This window comes from Pholcus phalangioides, unplaced genomic scaffold (genome assembly GCF_987345545.1).
Source record: "Pholcus phalangioides strain wild (caught in Gottingen) unplaced genomic scaffold, Ppha-v1.0 ptg000009l_1, whole genome shotgun sequence".
Lineage (NCBI taxonomy): Eukaryota > Metazoa > Arthropoda > Arachnida > Araneae > Pholcidae > Pholcus > Pholcus phalangioides.
This window is the reverse complement of record NW_028301602.1, coordinates 56,804,120-56,819,786: the sequence shown is the minus strand read 5'-3', so window position 1 is coordinate 56,819,786 and position 15,667 is coordinate 56,804,120. Positions and strand designations below refer to the sequence as shown.

Sequence of the window (15,667 nt, the reverse complement as noted above, 5' to 3'; positions counted from 1 at the left end):
TTCAGCTGAATCAGTGGACTTTCCGAATAAAGTTTATATATATATATATATATATTTTTTCTAAATCACTCTTCCTCGTTTTCTTTAAATATTAATTTGTCTCGTTCTTCCTCAGGAATAAATTGAATCTATGCATTATCTTGTGTTCATAAAACTTTGAAAAGAAAGTATTTTACTTACATAGTTCCTGAATTTTATTACTCCATGCCATCTGATATGAATTCAACTGTCAGCCTTCATTCATATACAGGGCCGCAATTAGGGGGAGCAGACGGGTCTCGTACCCCGGGCGCTGAACCCGAGGGGGTGCAAATTTCATTCTGAAACCTCTCCCTTACCATTACAAGAGGGCGTAAAAATGCGCGCTTGCCCCGGGTGACCAAGCATCTAGTTGCGGCCCTGTTCATACGCATGTATAGAAGACTAATCAAATTTTACCTTCTTTCAATTACAGTACCGACATTGAACAATATTTCAGATTCTCTCTGAAATATTTCATTTCCTTCTTCCTCCCATTCAGTTATTCATTCTAATATTAAATATTCAACTGTTTATTTTCACTAACATCCAGTAAGAGCCATCATTGTTGGCTCCGCGGATATGTATAATTTATTTTCCTGATAAGAAATTAATAAAAAATAAAGATATTCAAGAATTTTCCAGAATCCGTGAATCAAATTTATCGGCATTTCGGAAAATACGGATATTTTCAGCATGCTGGTATGCCCCACTGTTTCCCGGCATGCCAGCTACTGTGGGGGAGTACGATAATTGTTTTGCTAAGAAATTAGTTTTTCTCACTAATTGAATTCAATTGCTGTGGCCCGTTTGATCGTTAAATTTCTTCCTAAAAACATTATTGTGCAAATAAATGTTATGTTAGGTTGTTTGACCTCAAGACCTGTAAGACCTTTCTATTATGTGGACAATGGTGCTATTGGAAGAGCCGTTGCCAGAAATTTCTTGTGGGTTGGGGGAAGGGAACTGACAGTGCAGTACTTAGTCAAGATTCCACAATATATAAGTAAAATTCTGGCATTTAGGGGGATGACTGGCAGTGGGGGTGGAGCCAGAGGATGCAGTGAGTGCTCGAGTACCTACAGTATTCTGTACCACTGATCTGAGCACCTCCAAAATTCATTCAGGGATCAATAGTTTCCATGTAAAGCTCAAGTCAAGCACCCACGGTTTCGTAACTCTTCCGACGTATCTAATGGCTGGGCCACCAGATCACTATCTTAGATGGAAAAAAAAAAGTCAGTCAACCATTTGGATGTTTCGTTTGTACAATGAGCACACTTTTTATAAGAAGTGTGAGTAAATGACCACAGAAGATACAATAAAAAAATTGTATTTTATTTTTAAATTTAAATGTACTTTTTTTTCGTTCAATGTTGAGGCATTGTGCTTGATGAGCACGTACAAGCTCATTCATGTCCTGTCACATAAGTGTGAGGAATTGATGGATGAGCTGCACATTTTTTTTTTTTTTTCGTACGTAATGCTTAATCATAAGCCGTGGCTCAGCTTTTACAGCACAATACTTTTTTACTGGATTTTCACCCGTGGCCACTTAGTATATTCTAGAGCTACTGTGTCGTCGCGTGGACATCATTCTGGGATCTCATCACGAGCATCCAGGTTTGTACCTCACTGGCGGCAGAGTGGTGGTCTACCGAAGTTTGTTTTCTGTGGTTTTTCAACTTAATGAACGGTTACAGCAGCGGTTCTCATCCTTTTTTTACTCGCGGAGCCCTTTTCAGTATATAATTTCTATGGCGAAGCCCTGTTTCACTCGAGGAACACTTTTTGCATATAATTTTTATGGTAGAACCTTGTAGGCCTCTTATTTTTTATTTATCTATCAAAGTTACTGATTTGTTTTATTTTCCTCGAGTCACCGCGGAGCCCCTGGGAAGTGGAGCACCGGTTGAGAATCGCTGGGGTTACAGGTTTATCCTGCTTGAAAGTTCGAATTTACTCATGACCGGTCAACAATGTGATAACATGCTTATATTTATTTCCACTTCCAACTGTTTTTTTTTTTAATTCTCACTATAACCGATAAAATTAAAAAAAAAAAAAAAAAAGCCACACACGAGTGCCCTTGCCTTATTTATTTTTTAGAACATTGCTCAACGAAGTGATGAACAATGATATAAAAATGTATATATTTGCATAAGCACTGGTACTATCTGAAAATTATCAACTGAGCAATGAAATGTTGCAGAGATTGAATACATGCGTGGATTTAGGTATTGCAAATGAGCCGCATTCTCGATTTCACTGAACATTAGCATGGCATAGTTTGCGCAAAGCTAATAGAATTCCATACATGTTATGTACGCCTTACCACAAATGTGATGCGCATACGTTCCCATATGCTTTCTCTGTGTATGTTCGCCCAACTCTGGTTCACAAGTATGGGCTGATCCAGGCATAGTCCGGGGGGTATAATGTCTTCATGGGGCCTACATGATAAAATTCTGGCACACAATAATTTTCGAAAGTATGTAAATATGTAAGCTGTTACTTCCATCGAAATATTGAACCCCCCCCCCCTTCCCGTAAATCACTTTGCACGCGGGAGGGGGTGGGTTGGCGTGATCTTGGCATCACTGCCCAGCATATAACCTTCACAAGAGGGAAGCTCGCTGGACTCTAGAGGCATGACAATCTTGACAGACACTATGACAGTCTTTGTTTATAAAATTTTCGCTTTCACTATAAATTTTTTCAAAAAGAAAATAGTTTGTATACTTTGAAACGGTTTAGTCTGCTGAGTGAGGTTAGGGGCCCAGGCAAAGGCCAAGAAACAAGAAGTGAGAAGAAAACATGGTCCAAAGAGGGTTACAGGGGGTAGGGTAAAGGAGTTAAGAAACACTGGTATCAATTATGCTCTGCGTAAATAAACATGATACTGTATTTGGTTTTCTGATGTAGGGCTTTCCAATCACATCGGATAATTGAGGTTCTGCCGTATCGTACTTGAGTAGTGATAAAGAGGTAAAGATAAACAAATGAAAAATAAAATTAAAAAATTTCGCCTATACTGTAAAAAATTAAAATCACTGGAAAGCCAGGATGTCACAATTCGGGGGGGGGGGGAAATCCTGTTTATCTCTATGCATTCAGTGTTTCGCAGTCAATGAGTTTTAATACGATGTAATTTTTTCATGCCAAAATAAAAGTGAATGCCAGTACATATCCTACAATCAAGCGATAAGAATTTCTATAATAAGATAAAGACGTGCCTTTTAGGTGGGGCATTTCTTGCTGAAGAGCAGCCTTTCTTATACTTTCTGAAAATTCCTCTTCGTTTACAAAAGGATTAAGGCTTCTTTGAACTGACTATTCGAGAGCTGCTTGTCAAACGTCTATCTGCTAAGTTAATTGAAAACTGTCCCCTCCCGCCGAAGAGGCAGAAGCCATTTTGTCGTTTTCAACGCCCAGCGCTGTTGCGAGTACAATGGTCATTTTGTGGAGAAAAGAGAGGGGCGTATGCTAAGCCAGCTTAGTGATTCTTTATGGGGGGAAAGCAAGGCAGTATATTTACGGCCAGGACCATTTGGAAGTCAAAAAGTTCACACGTAAAAATACGGCCTAGACCGTTTGGAAGGCATCAACTTCACACGTAAATATACGTGCAGGACCGTCAGTCGGTTAATAGCAGACACTTCCGCTTGGACCAGGGAACTGATCTCCGCCTTGAGAGCACTAAAATCTGATGACATGGAAATGCTGGTCCGAGCAGCATATGAAGAGGAATTCATTTTACATCTTGCACGAGCAACGTTTATTGGAACATGATGCTCGGCTTTATATTGATATGCTTTTGATTCCAAGACATAAGCAGGGCACTGACAGTCAATGGCAAGATGTGTAGAAGCCTTACAGGAGATGGGGTTTTGAGAGGTTTCGTGGTTATTATTTTCGCCACATCGTTTGCAGACCTGAGTTGCCACTCTACAAAACTTTGAGCGGTGGAAATAGCTAAAGCACCGAAGGCATTGATTGGGACGCTCAATAAATTTACGTGGCCATAATCAAGAACCATATCAAGAACCATAATTTCATTTTCGGCGGAATGTTCCTACCAACAATCGTAACCAGAGCAGTTTGTAAGGGAATTCTTTCTTTTATAAATCTTCGAATACCGATGACCTGTAACCCCTCAGATTGCAGCTCTTCCGCAATTTCCGCTACTGCAATGCCACACGGAATATTTAGTAGATATTTGGAGGTAATCGAATCCTTCAGAAGGACCGATTTAACGGGAATATTCAAAATATTTTCTATTTTTACAATCTCTTTCGCAGTGTTATTTTCCGTAGAAATTAACAATTCTCCAGCGCGTAAATCGAATCTCCGAGATGTGTTTAGGATCCGAGATCTTTGTGCAAATATCTTTTTTCAGGCTCAATGGCCTGGATCTTGGAATAATTTCTGTACCCGAAAACTTGAAAGTTAGCAAAATGCGAGGGGACTCACCAAAAACCGTCCATGATGTCTTCATCAGTTATTCCAATTATACGTAGTTATGCATTCCAATTATGAATTGGATGCGCAATCCAATTATGAATTGTAGACGAGACTTTGTCTGCACTACCCGCTGGCTGTGTATCAATTAGAACTGCCATAACTGCACATTTGAGGGAGTCAAGCTAGACCCCGGAAACGGGCAAGGCCCTAACCAAGAGCCTTGACCTAATGAGCTTCAGTTCAGGGAATTAAATAAACTATTACTGAAAATTCACCTAATAGAGAAAATTGTGGTTAAAGGGGGAAACACTAATAAAATAAAAATTAAAAAAAAAAAAAAATTAAGTAAAGGGTAAGCACAAACGCAGAGGGGCGTAACACCAACCAAACCACGCGTTCCTACTTCACCGCGACCATATCTACTATCATGGAACTACCATGGAGGAAAGAATTATTAGAGTTATTCTTTCCCCCATGATCTACTACTCGTCTAAATTATAGGCCTTTGTAGCGCCCGTTGTGGGATGCATTGATACCTTTTAATATATGGTATTTGGACCGTGGGGGGGGGGACCAATAACAAGTGATATTTTTTCCACCTGGTGGTCAAAAATTGGAATTTTTTATTGAATCTATCCAATCCAGTGCTCCGTCAAAATGGGCACTGCATATACGTCTGAATAGAGTCAGTTTATTTATAACCATCTTGACTTTGAAGTCCCGGGAAACACGGGACGTGTGGTCACGTTGAGTTAATCAAATTAAAAAATGAAATGTCCCGTAAAACCGTAAAACACGGATTATATGGTCACGAAGTTGAAACCCTGGCTCTGGCCACCCTGATGATTTGTTTTGTATGTTTACGTGGTGGAGGAAAAAAAAAACAGCTGATACGTAATCTCTCGACACAAAGTTTCACTTTCGAAGAAAAATGGCTTCATCAAAGGAAGAGTGAGTATGAAATTCAGTGGAAAAAGGCGAATGAGATCGATGACTTGTGTCTATAGAAAATTGATTTTGTTCCGATCTATAGAAAGAGTGTATTTCGGATCTTGGCAATTTTGAATGCCTTTCTTTGGTTCCATCGACCTGTTTCTTTGTCATGCGAACCTTTTTCCTAACCTTCTTTCGCCTGTCATAACGTTGTTCAGTTGTGTATACAACGGAAAATTATTTGTTTATGTGAATGTAAAATGGGTTCCAGAATTACATAATATTTTCTAGCCATTTGATCGGCTACATTTGCGCAAATTTTGTTTAATTGTTGCGTGAAATAGTTTCTGGAAGCTTTTTGGGGCTACTACTGTTAATATCGATTGTCAGATGAAGCGTGCTGAGTAATAAAACATTTTTATCCTTGATAAATGTTCATTACGCCATCATTGTTTTCAAGTAGCGTTGTTTCGTGCAACTGTAGTTTCACTGTTTATTGAGTCAGATATGTCTCTTCGATTTCATGTTACTGTCCCCACAAACTTCATATTTTTGGCTTTTAGTGCTTTCAATGCAGTGAAAAAGTTGTCAGTGACATTTCTACCCTTGTTCTCAAATAGCTTGATCTATTGCATCACTATGTTCTCTTAAAGAAAGATTCATTGGACGATGATTCTTCCCAAGGTTTGGAAATCTAAAATGTATTTGGCATCAACCTCAACTGCAAGCCAGAATTTTATTCTTTTTTGCCATCATTTGCATACAGAAATTTCAGCTACACTTTTTTTTTCAAAGTTGAGTTTTTACTTTGCCAAAAACCTTACTTAAGTCCCATCCGAATACCAGGTATTCAAGTTTACAAAAAATATATATATATAAACATATATTTATATTTAGCTCTACTTGTCATACCTTCATTGGAAAAAAGATAATCTCCGGGAACAATAAATTGGCCTGAGAGACCCTTATTCTTCACTATCTTCATTTAGCAATATGTAAATCCATTCCAAGAAAATTGTACATTTTTTTTTCGTATGTTGGGTCATTTGATCACTTTTGTCACATCATGGTGATTTTCTACGCATGAAGGCTAATTAGACTGGGACATAAAATTTATTCCCAATTCCAAACGGCAGGGTTGTTTTTTATACTCATCAAGAGGTTGGTGCGCTAACTCCTCAATGGGAGATTCCCTGCAGTAGCAATTTTTTCTACGGTCATGTCACCGTTTCTGTTGTACCCTTGTGTCTAGAAAGTTTTCTGACAAGGATGAACCGGGTATCAAACTCTTGACACCTCTACTCATCCTTTGGTACTTTAGGTGAGTATCTTATCAACCTGGGCTACAGCGCCTGTATGTTGGGTCATCCAAACCATGGTTCTAGGTGCAAGCGCTTATAGCACTGAAACATGAAATGTGAAAATAAAATTTTTTGAATTAATACCATGAAAAGGCAAAATTTTTTCATCATCTGTGCTTGAGTCTTCGAGATGAATGAAAATGAAGTTTGATTTAGGTCAAATTGACCAATTCTGTAGTTCTAGTGTTAAAGCTCTCTCCAACATCTGGGATCGTTAACAACAGTTAAAACTAATGAAATTTATTTCTGAGTAAATTTAATGTCCAAAAATTGTATGAATAAGGCTCCATCTCAGGATCTCTTCTCCATTATCATTTTAGCTCTTCAAGTCTTGTAGGAGGTTCTACTGGATTTTAACCCCCTTCACTCCCATTTGGGCATATAGGGCCGGACTTGATACGGCGCAGCCACACTGGGCTGCTACATTTTAGGGGCTTGCAAAATGGGATAAAAATACTTTTATTAAGTTACATTATGACTTCTTAATAAAACAATACCTTTTTTTATCTTTAAATTATTTCAGAAACAGAATCCACAAGCCTAGGGTTTTGGAACACCCCCCCCCCCCATCCAAGCCACAAGAGCACACAGGTTTGGTGCCCTAGGCACTGTATGAGAAGTAGCGTTAAATTATTCCTTTTTGTGTATTTAACCAGTCAACTGTCCAATTAATTTCTCCGAGCGTTACCCGCAGTGCCTTTTTTTTTTTGAAGATGCGTGCACTTTTCCCATTTTTTTTCCTTTTCTTGGAAGTTTGAAATATTTTTTTATAGCATGTTTTTTTATAGCTCGAATGTGTCGAGACATAATATGACACCCCAAAAGTGGGGAGGGGCGGTCATAATGTCCTGTGACTAAAAGAAATGCTGTTGATGGATTTATGTGGAACCATAGTAGTTGAACCTTTACTAAAAGATATATGAGTAATAAAACAGATGCATCTTCGTAAGGGAATTGGAAAAAAAAATAGTGATGGGGATGCAGCTTTACAAAACATGACAAAGATAATAGTAATAATAATCTTAGACCTTGAAATATAATTGTCAACTCCATCTAGTGATGAGATAACAAAGTAGAAGGATGACTGTACAGAGATGGCAGCACATGTATGACAAATTATTTCGTCATATCTGTGAAAAAGACCGAAAAGTCTTCGTGTTGGCAAATGGCGTCATAAGCAACACCATTACATATATCAGCGACGGCAAATGCCGTCGTAACCACTTGACTGGTTAAAACTACACAAAATGGATGCATGCTTACCGCAGCCAAAAGAGTGTTAAGGCTCTGGGTGGTGATAATCCACACCTGACAGCTTTTCCATTGTCATTAACAGAAATTGTAGACTTTATTTTTTGGCAGGCTCCGTCCCCAAGACAGATTTTTCACAGACCTCTCTTTATGGAAAATTTACATGGTGAAGAAAAACAATAAGAATCATTCTGGGTTGGAGCTCTATTAACCCCAATCCTTGCTGGGATCATGATTGCAAAGCAGTGGTTCTCAGCCTTCGAAATGCCCTGGGGTCTCACTTAAAATTTGTCCTTGCAGTGTGGTGGGTACTACTATTACTATTTGCTCAAATCTAATTGCCAAATGGCTTTGTTATTACCATAACTTAGTAGAATGTAGAAAGTTTGATAGTCGTTGTCGTGTGCACCTGGCGGGAGCCGGTTTTCTTGAGGACACTGAAGGATCGGAGAAAAAAATTTTAATGGGCCATAAAGCTTTTTTACACCAAGCCGTGAAATACTTGAGCCCCTCCCTTGGAAGGGGGTATGTATGCTCCATACAGTGGAACTTCGGTTAAATTGGGTTTCCCGTAGAGCAGATTTTCTATATATATACAATCAGTGCAGTATGAAAATGCTGATTGGTTAAAAAACCTGAATTCAGATTTTTTTTCAATCAATCAACATTTTCATGCTACACACAACGTAGGAAACCTACTTTTAAGAAAATCTGACTGGTAACTAGCGATTCGTTTAACATAGTGGTTCTCAAACGTTTGACTTCACGTGGCAGCCATTTGCTCGTAGCTCTCTCACAGTGATCATTTAAAGGTTTTGGCTGAACAAACTCTGTCATTTTCTCAAATTTGTCAGGAGACACACTGAAAGTTATCGCTGAGAAACTGAAAATTTTTTCCCGCCTGAACATAACAGACAGTTATCCCGTTCAGGAAGGTAATTGAGACAACATAGACTGTTGTTCCAGTTATAAAACTCACCATTGCAGCTGTTTAAAATGGCATAGTAATGACATCTTGGTTTCTGCAAGAACTGACATAAGGAATGTGTAACGGTAGCTATATGGAATGTTATTTGGTCAACAAACTAATTTCACAAAAATTGTGTAATATAGACTGTTATTCAACCGAGCACTTCACTTATATAACCATGGCTATTTTACTCCTAAGCTTTAATTAATCTGTCCCTTCACTCAATTATCATTCATAGTGCCTTTATTCAGCCATTGTTTACGAGTGGCTTTTTTACTCTAACCATCAGTTGACAGTACCCACACTCAGTCATTGTTAGACATCGGCCTTACTTAATTATCATTTATGAGCAGCCTTAAATAGTCATCATTTCCCAGCTGCCTTAGCAATGGTCTTATGCAGCCACTGCTTACTAGCTATTTTACATACCCATTGTTTTTCCCAGCTGCATTTATTTAGCTATCGCTTACCAATGGCCTTACTCAGCCATCGTTTTCCATCTACTTACTTTCCAATCATTTTACTGAACACAAAAATGATGGTTGTTATAATTTACTAGTGGCTTTCTTCTGACATTTACCTGCAGCATCCTCGCCTTAGTGATAATTTACCAGCCCCTCCTAACATTCTTAAATTACACTTGCCACGCTCTCATGACATGAATAACTGGGTAAGATATGATTTCTAGTAATCATTATATTGACAGAGACATCAATACAATCTTAGGCTTGCTGCGAGGCCATTGAAAAAGTTTGACGACGCCCAGCGAGCTGCAATGCACACTTTGAGAATCCCTAGTTTAATGAATGATTTGTTAACGAGCAAAAATTTTGAACAAACTTTGTTTTGATATAATTGCAGTGATTCTTACTATGAGCACAAAAATTAATGAAAAAATAATTCCTGAAATTATTTTGTAATTGATAAAAATTTTATGAAATTTCTTGGGAAAGAATAACTAAAAAATTACTAATTGTTGACAAATAATTTTAGAATTATTGAAAAATAATTTTTTCTAAAGAATCAAAATAATTTCAAAATCGATAATTAATAAACAAAGAATTTGAGAGAGAAAGAGTGAGTGTGTGTGTGTGAGAGAGAAAGACAAATTGCAAAAAAAAAAAAAAAAAACAGCTATTATGTAGATAAGGAAACACTTGGTGCCTATGAAATTTTGCTGGTACCTACATTTTTTTCTGACTTGCCAAGCCTTGATATTACAAGTCTTTTAAAATCAGGATTCAATCTTATAATTCAATACATCTCTCTATGAGTTGATGACCCACGAGCTTCGTGAGAACTTTTGATTTGTCCTGCAATGTCCACAAGGAAAGATTGAAGATCTCTGCTGTATAGGATAGAAACCTGTTGCGAATGTAATCAAAAGATAGTCTGTTCGATGATCAGTGCTCTGATATGCACCTTTATGAAACAGAAGTCTGTCTAATAGCTGCATTCACTGACAGAGTTTAACTGCAATTGCAGGTTAAAGGATTAGAGATAGATACGAATGGATTAAAATCCAGAATTTAACCTATTCGTTTATATTTCTAAATCCTTTAACCTACGATTACAGTTGAACTCTGTGCATACGGCCGTAAGAATTAAAATGATTTCCAAATAATTTACTAATGTGAATTTAATAGATGTGTTACTTTTACATTATAAAAGTTTGATAAAAGTTCTTTTATAAAAATGCAAACCATTGAGCATATTGATTGCATTCGAGTGAATGTAACCGATACACTTATTGGTCTTTTTTTTCATGTTTTGTAAAAGATCCTGTATCAAACTTTTATAGCATAATACTCACCTAAAATGAAATACTATTTCAGTCTTTTAACATTCTGTTTCGTGCAGGTTTCACTGAAAATCTGACAATTAGTTAATTTGATACCTCATTAGCAACTAATGCTTTGGTAGAAGAAATAGTATGAAACATTTTTTTCTCCAATAATAAATAAATAAATACTGTCAGCAGCTTTCACACTTATTTGTGTTCTTGCAAATTTTAGGTAAATGATATTTCTGTGCACATTCTGGAAATATTAGTCTTATATGATGTACCTAGGAATTAGCTTTTTTTCTTCTCAATTTTGTAGTGGAACACTTATATGTGGGTGAAATAAAGATGAGGAAGTTTGTTAATTTCTGTTTGCATTTTAGTAGGTAGGTATATTGATAAGATTATAATGAATGAAAAATCAGTTACCATGCATGGCCATTGGTAAAAAAAATATTTGTTCCAAATTGAAAGTTATAATATTTGAATCAAAATCTTGCATGGGTATTCTTTATAAGATATTGATTTTTGTAATACAGTCTATGCTGCTTATTAGAATCATGGATAATGTTATCATTTGGGTATTGCAAAGTACGGAACAGACCAATATCATAATATGAGAAAAATTTTTTTTATAGTTATGGGACTGGTTTATGTTATTATTTTTTTTGTTGAAAGTTTTCCTTTTTGCATATTTTGAAGCTAAAGTTGAACTAGACTAATTTCTTTTCCTGTATAAGTTATTGTTATCAATCTGCAAAATTATGTAGGTGGCCAGAAGGCTCCCTTATTGACAAAAATCTCTACTCAGTTAATCAGGGCCGTCATTTCAACATTTTCCGGGGGGGGGGGGGCAAAAAACATGTACTCAATGTATATATATGCATATCATTTTTAGTGTATTTTCAAAAGCCAGGGGGGGGGAGGGGGCAATGGTCCCTCTCTGACCCCACAAATGATGGACGTGTATAATCATGATCTTCTTGTAGTGGGCGACTTTAATCTCTCTGAAATAAATTGGTTTGCTAATTTTAATGACTCTAATTCTAGATCTGTTTCAGATCTTTCAAATTTTATGCATTTGTTTGATTTAAAGCAATTGAATTTTATAGTTAATCACTTTAACAGAATACTTGATCTTGTACTATTTTCTAGTCGTTTTTTTTCAATTGAAGTTACGAAAGATGATTTACCGCTTGTGCCTATAGATAAACATCCCCCGGCTATGATATGCTCTTTTTCTGGTATTCGTTATATTAGACGTACTGTTAATAATTCTCGTTGTAGTTATTATGATTTCAAAAATAGCAATTTTAGATCATTGTATTCATTTTTTAGTAATTACGATTGGAATTTTTTAAACTTGTGCAATAATGTTGATGATGCTGTTGACATGTTTTATTCTCGCATCTACTCTGCCTTTAACAATTATGTCCCCATCAAATTTTCATCTAAACATACATATCCTCCTTGGTTCTCCAAATATATTATACATTGTATTAGACTGAAGAAAAAATTCTGCAATATGTATTTGAAATTTAATAGAATTTGTGACTCTATTCAGTATAAACTTTACAGAGCCAGAATTAAATCTGAAGTTATGAGGGAGTATAAAAAATATATTTTTCATATTGAATCATCACTGAAAAATGACCCTAAAAAATTTTGGTCTTTCTGCACTATCAAAAATAGAAATGTTCCTTTAAATATGAAATGTAAATAATTTTTTGTCGACTACTTCTGATATTGCAACTGCATTTGAGAATTTTTTCAAGTCTAGCTACATCACCAGTGCTACAAATGATATCTATATCTCCGATACGACTTTTCCTAATTCTTCTAATGTTACCATTGATAATGTTTTTGTGGATGATATTGTTCATGGTATAAAGAAACTTAAAGGCTCTTCTCTCAGTATGGATGGTGTTCCTTCTTATATAGTTAAAGCTTGTGCTATAAATTTTGTTTTTCCATTGCTAATTATTTTCAATTTATCAATTAGTACTAAAATTTTTTCTGCCGAGTGGAAGAGAGCAAAAGTTGTTCCCATCTTCAAGAAAGGTGACAAATCTTGTATCGAGAACTATAGACCTGTTGTTATTTTATCTCTGTTCGCTAAAATCTTCGAATCGATATTACACAAAAAAATTTTCAATCAGATCAAGTCCCTGACCATGTTGTCGCGAATCAACATGGTTTTGTCAATGGTCTACTGTCACTAATTTCCTGAGTCTTAGTGCCTGTATTATCGACACCATACATAACAAACGACAACTTGATGTAATATATACTGATTTTTCAAAAGCTTTTGATCATATTGATCATGGAATTCTCATCAGCAAAATTAGTAAAATCGGTTTTAACTCTGACTTAGTGAATTGGTTAATTTCCTACTTATCCAACAGAATGTTGTATGTTTCCTGTAAATCCAATTTAAGCTAAGGTTTTGTTGCTAGTTCTGGTGTCCCTCAGGGATCTGTGCTAGGCCCGTTGTTATTTATCATTTTCATCCACACTTTTCAAAAATTGTCTATTCTTTGCTGATGATTTGAAGATTTTTAAAAGTATTGATTGTATTGATGTATGTTATAGCCTACAAAATGAGTTGTCTTTACTTCAAGAATGTGTTTACTTAATAGACTTAATCTCAATATTGATAAATGTTTTGTTCTTTCATTCACTCACAAAAAGAATCCAATCTTTTTTAAGTATAACATTAATAATAGCCAATTGCTTAGAAGAACCTCTGCGACCGATTTGGGCGTTATTTATAGTACCAATTTTAACTTTGCTGATCACATTAAAAATCTTTGCTCTGTGTCATATAAAAAACTTGGTTTGCTTAAAATTAAGAATGTCGAGAGATTTCAAGGATAGTAATACGTTAATATCCCTTTTCAATGCGCTTATAAGATCCAAACTGGAATATGCTTCAATTATCTGGAACCCATTTCATGTTTGCCATATTATGAGTTTTGAAATTATTCAAAACAATTTTCTAAGGTGTTTATATTTCAAAAAACATCGTCCTTATAACAATATTCTATCTGCCACTCATCTACGAAACAGTTTCAATGTCAATAGCTTACAAAAATGCAGAGAGTACTCGATCGTTATTTTTTTCAAGAAACTGTTGACTAACAAAATTGATTGTATACCCATTCTTAACGAAATCTGTTTCAATATTAAGTGCCACAATACAAGATCTAATTACTTATTTGCCGTCAAATCATTCAATACTAATATTGGTAATTACTGTGCTATAAACAGATTTTCCGAATTTTATAATGTGCTTCCTGAACATCTGGATATTTTTCATTCGTCCTTTAGTGACTTTAGAAGATTTTTTCTGTGATGGCATTGTCTATATCTTTGTATAGAATTTTTGTATTTTGCGTAATTTTTGTTACTTTTTATTTGTCTTTTGTGTACTTTATCATGTCGTTTTTTCTATTCTGTGCTAATTTTTATTTTTACTGCAAGCTGTAATTGGGTTTAAACCTGTAGCTTTTTGTATTTTAAAATATAAATTTAAAATAAATAAATAAATAACCACTATGATCCATGTAAGTGTAGCGCTGCTTTTTGCAATTTTTTCCTTTTAGTAAAGGCATGTGTGTAAGGTAAAAAAAATCATTTTCATGACTAGTTTCTTTCAACTGATCACGTTCAGTTTCTTAGCTGTAAGAGAATCTATGGAATGTACATCATAAGTAGCATAATTTTTAATACTCATTACACCATTTCATTCCAACTCCTCTCAATTTCTGAATAAAAAAAAGATTTTAATTTAAAGGAGAAAAAAATTTTGCCCTAGAATAATTAAAAAAAAAGGTACAGCATTTGAAACCTGTTATGTGGGAAAGAAAAACGTTGTCCCTTTTCCACGTATCTCATTAAACCAGATGGAAGATATGGTTATCCGACTTAAAACCAAGATTTTTTTGGATTACTTGTCAATCCGTTATTGTTATCAGAAACCCAGAGTCCTGATGTGATCACATTGAGCACTATGTGCTATATAACACTTGTGTAAGCTTGGTCAACCCATTAGTAAAATTTTTCTTAGTTATTGAATAATAACTCAATATATCGTGTTTCATCCAAATTTCCCATATAGTTGAAAATACAGTCAAATCCTGATTTAATAAATACCATTATAGTGAGAAAAAAAATTCTCATTTTTACAAAAACTTTTCTAATCCCCCAAATAAGTTTACATAGGAACAATGCTAAAACCTGGAATTCTTTTATAATGAAATTTCGTTACAACGAAGTGATTTCTCTGGTCTCTTGGAGTTCATTAAAACAATATTTGACTGTATTTATGCAGTCTTGTTCCTGGTGTTTGATGCTACATGCAACTATTTTATTGTATTTTCAGAAGTTTTTTCTCACTTGGGGAACATACTTTGTTAGTTCCAGTCAAGCTGCATGCTGTGAATCGCCAGCGGTTGTGTGAAAATCTACTCCAAGAAATTTCAAATAACATGTCAGAAAGTGAACAAGATGTGTATAAAAATTCAATAATTCTTCTCCAAGGAGGGGAGACAAAAAACATGTATTGTACTGATATCGAACCTGTGTTTCGTCAAGTAAGTAGTTTGCATCGCCAGTCATCTCTAATTCAATTGATTACTTATTGTGATTAGAATTTTATTTTTTATCAGTAATGATTGCACAAAACTTTCTAGCTAATTGAAATAATAATAATTAATTGAATAGAGTTCATGCATTTCATTATTCAGAACCAGGAGATAGTTTAACCATTTAAACCCTTTCAGTATCACATGAAAAAATGAAGTAATTATCACCAGAGTATATCAATTTAAATCAGCTTGATTCACATCATGATTTAAGTTCTGATTTAAATCACATGATTTAAAA

The 15,667-nt window shown here is 35.4% G+C and overlaps 1 protein-coding gene across 2 annotated transcripts in view; it reads left to right on the top strand.

Annotated features, from left to right (window-relative positions):
- The first annotated feature begins 5,323 nt into the window (after positions 1-5,323).
- The window catches only part of Dip-C (dipeptidase C), a 39,349-nt gene continuing 29,005 nt past the window's right edge, over positions 5,324-15,667 (top strand). The window contains exons 1-3 of one of the 2 annotated variants that reach the window (XM_089236600.1): positions 5,333-5,433; positions 11,100-11,166; positions 15,165-15,375. In XM_089236600.1, coding sequence (XP_089092726.1) covers position 5,433; positions 11,100-11,166; positions 15,165-15,375 — 279 coding nt within the window. In that variant the 5' untranslated portion in view covers positions 5,333-5,432. Of the gene's footprint in view, positions 5,434-11,099; positions 11,167-15,164; positions 15,376-15,667 lie in introns of both variants that reach the window. The other variant, XM_089236601.1, reaches the window with a different exon arrangement.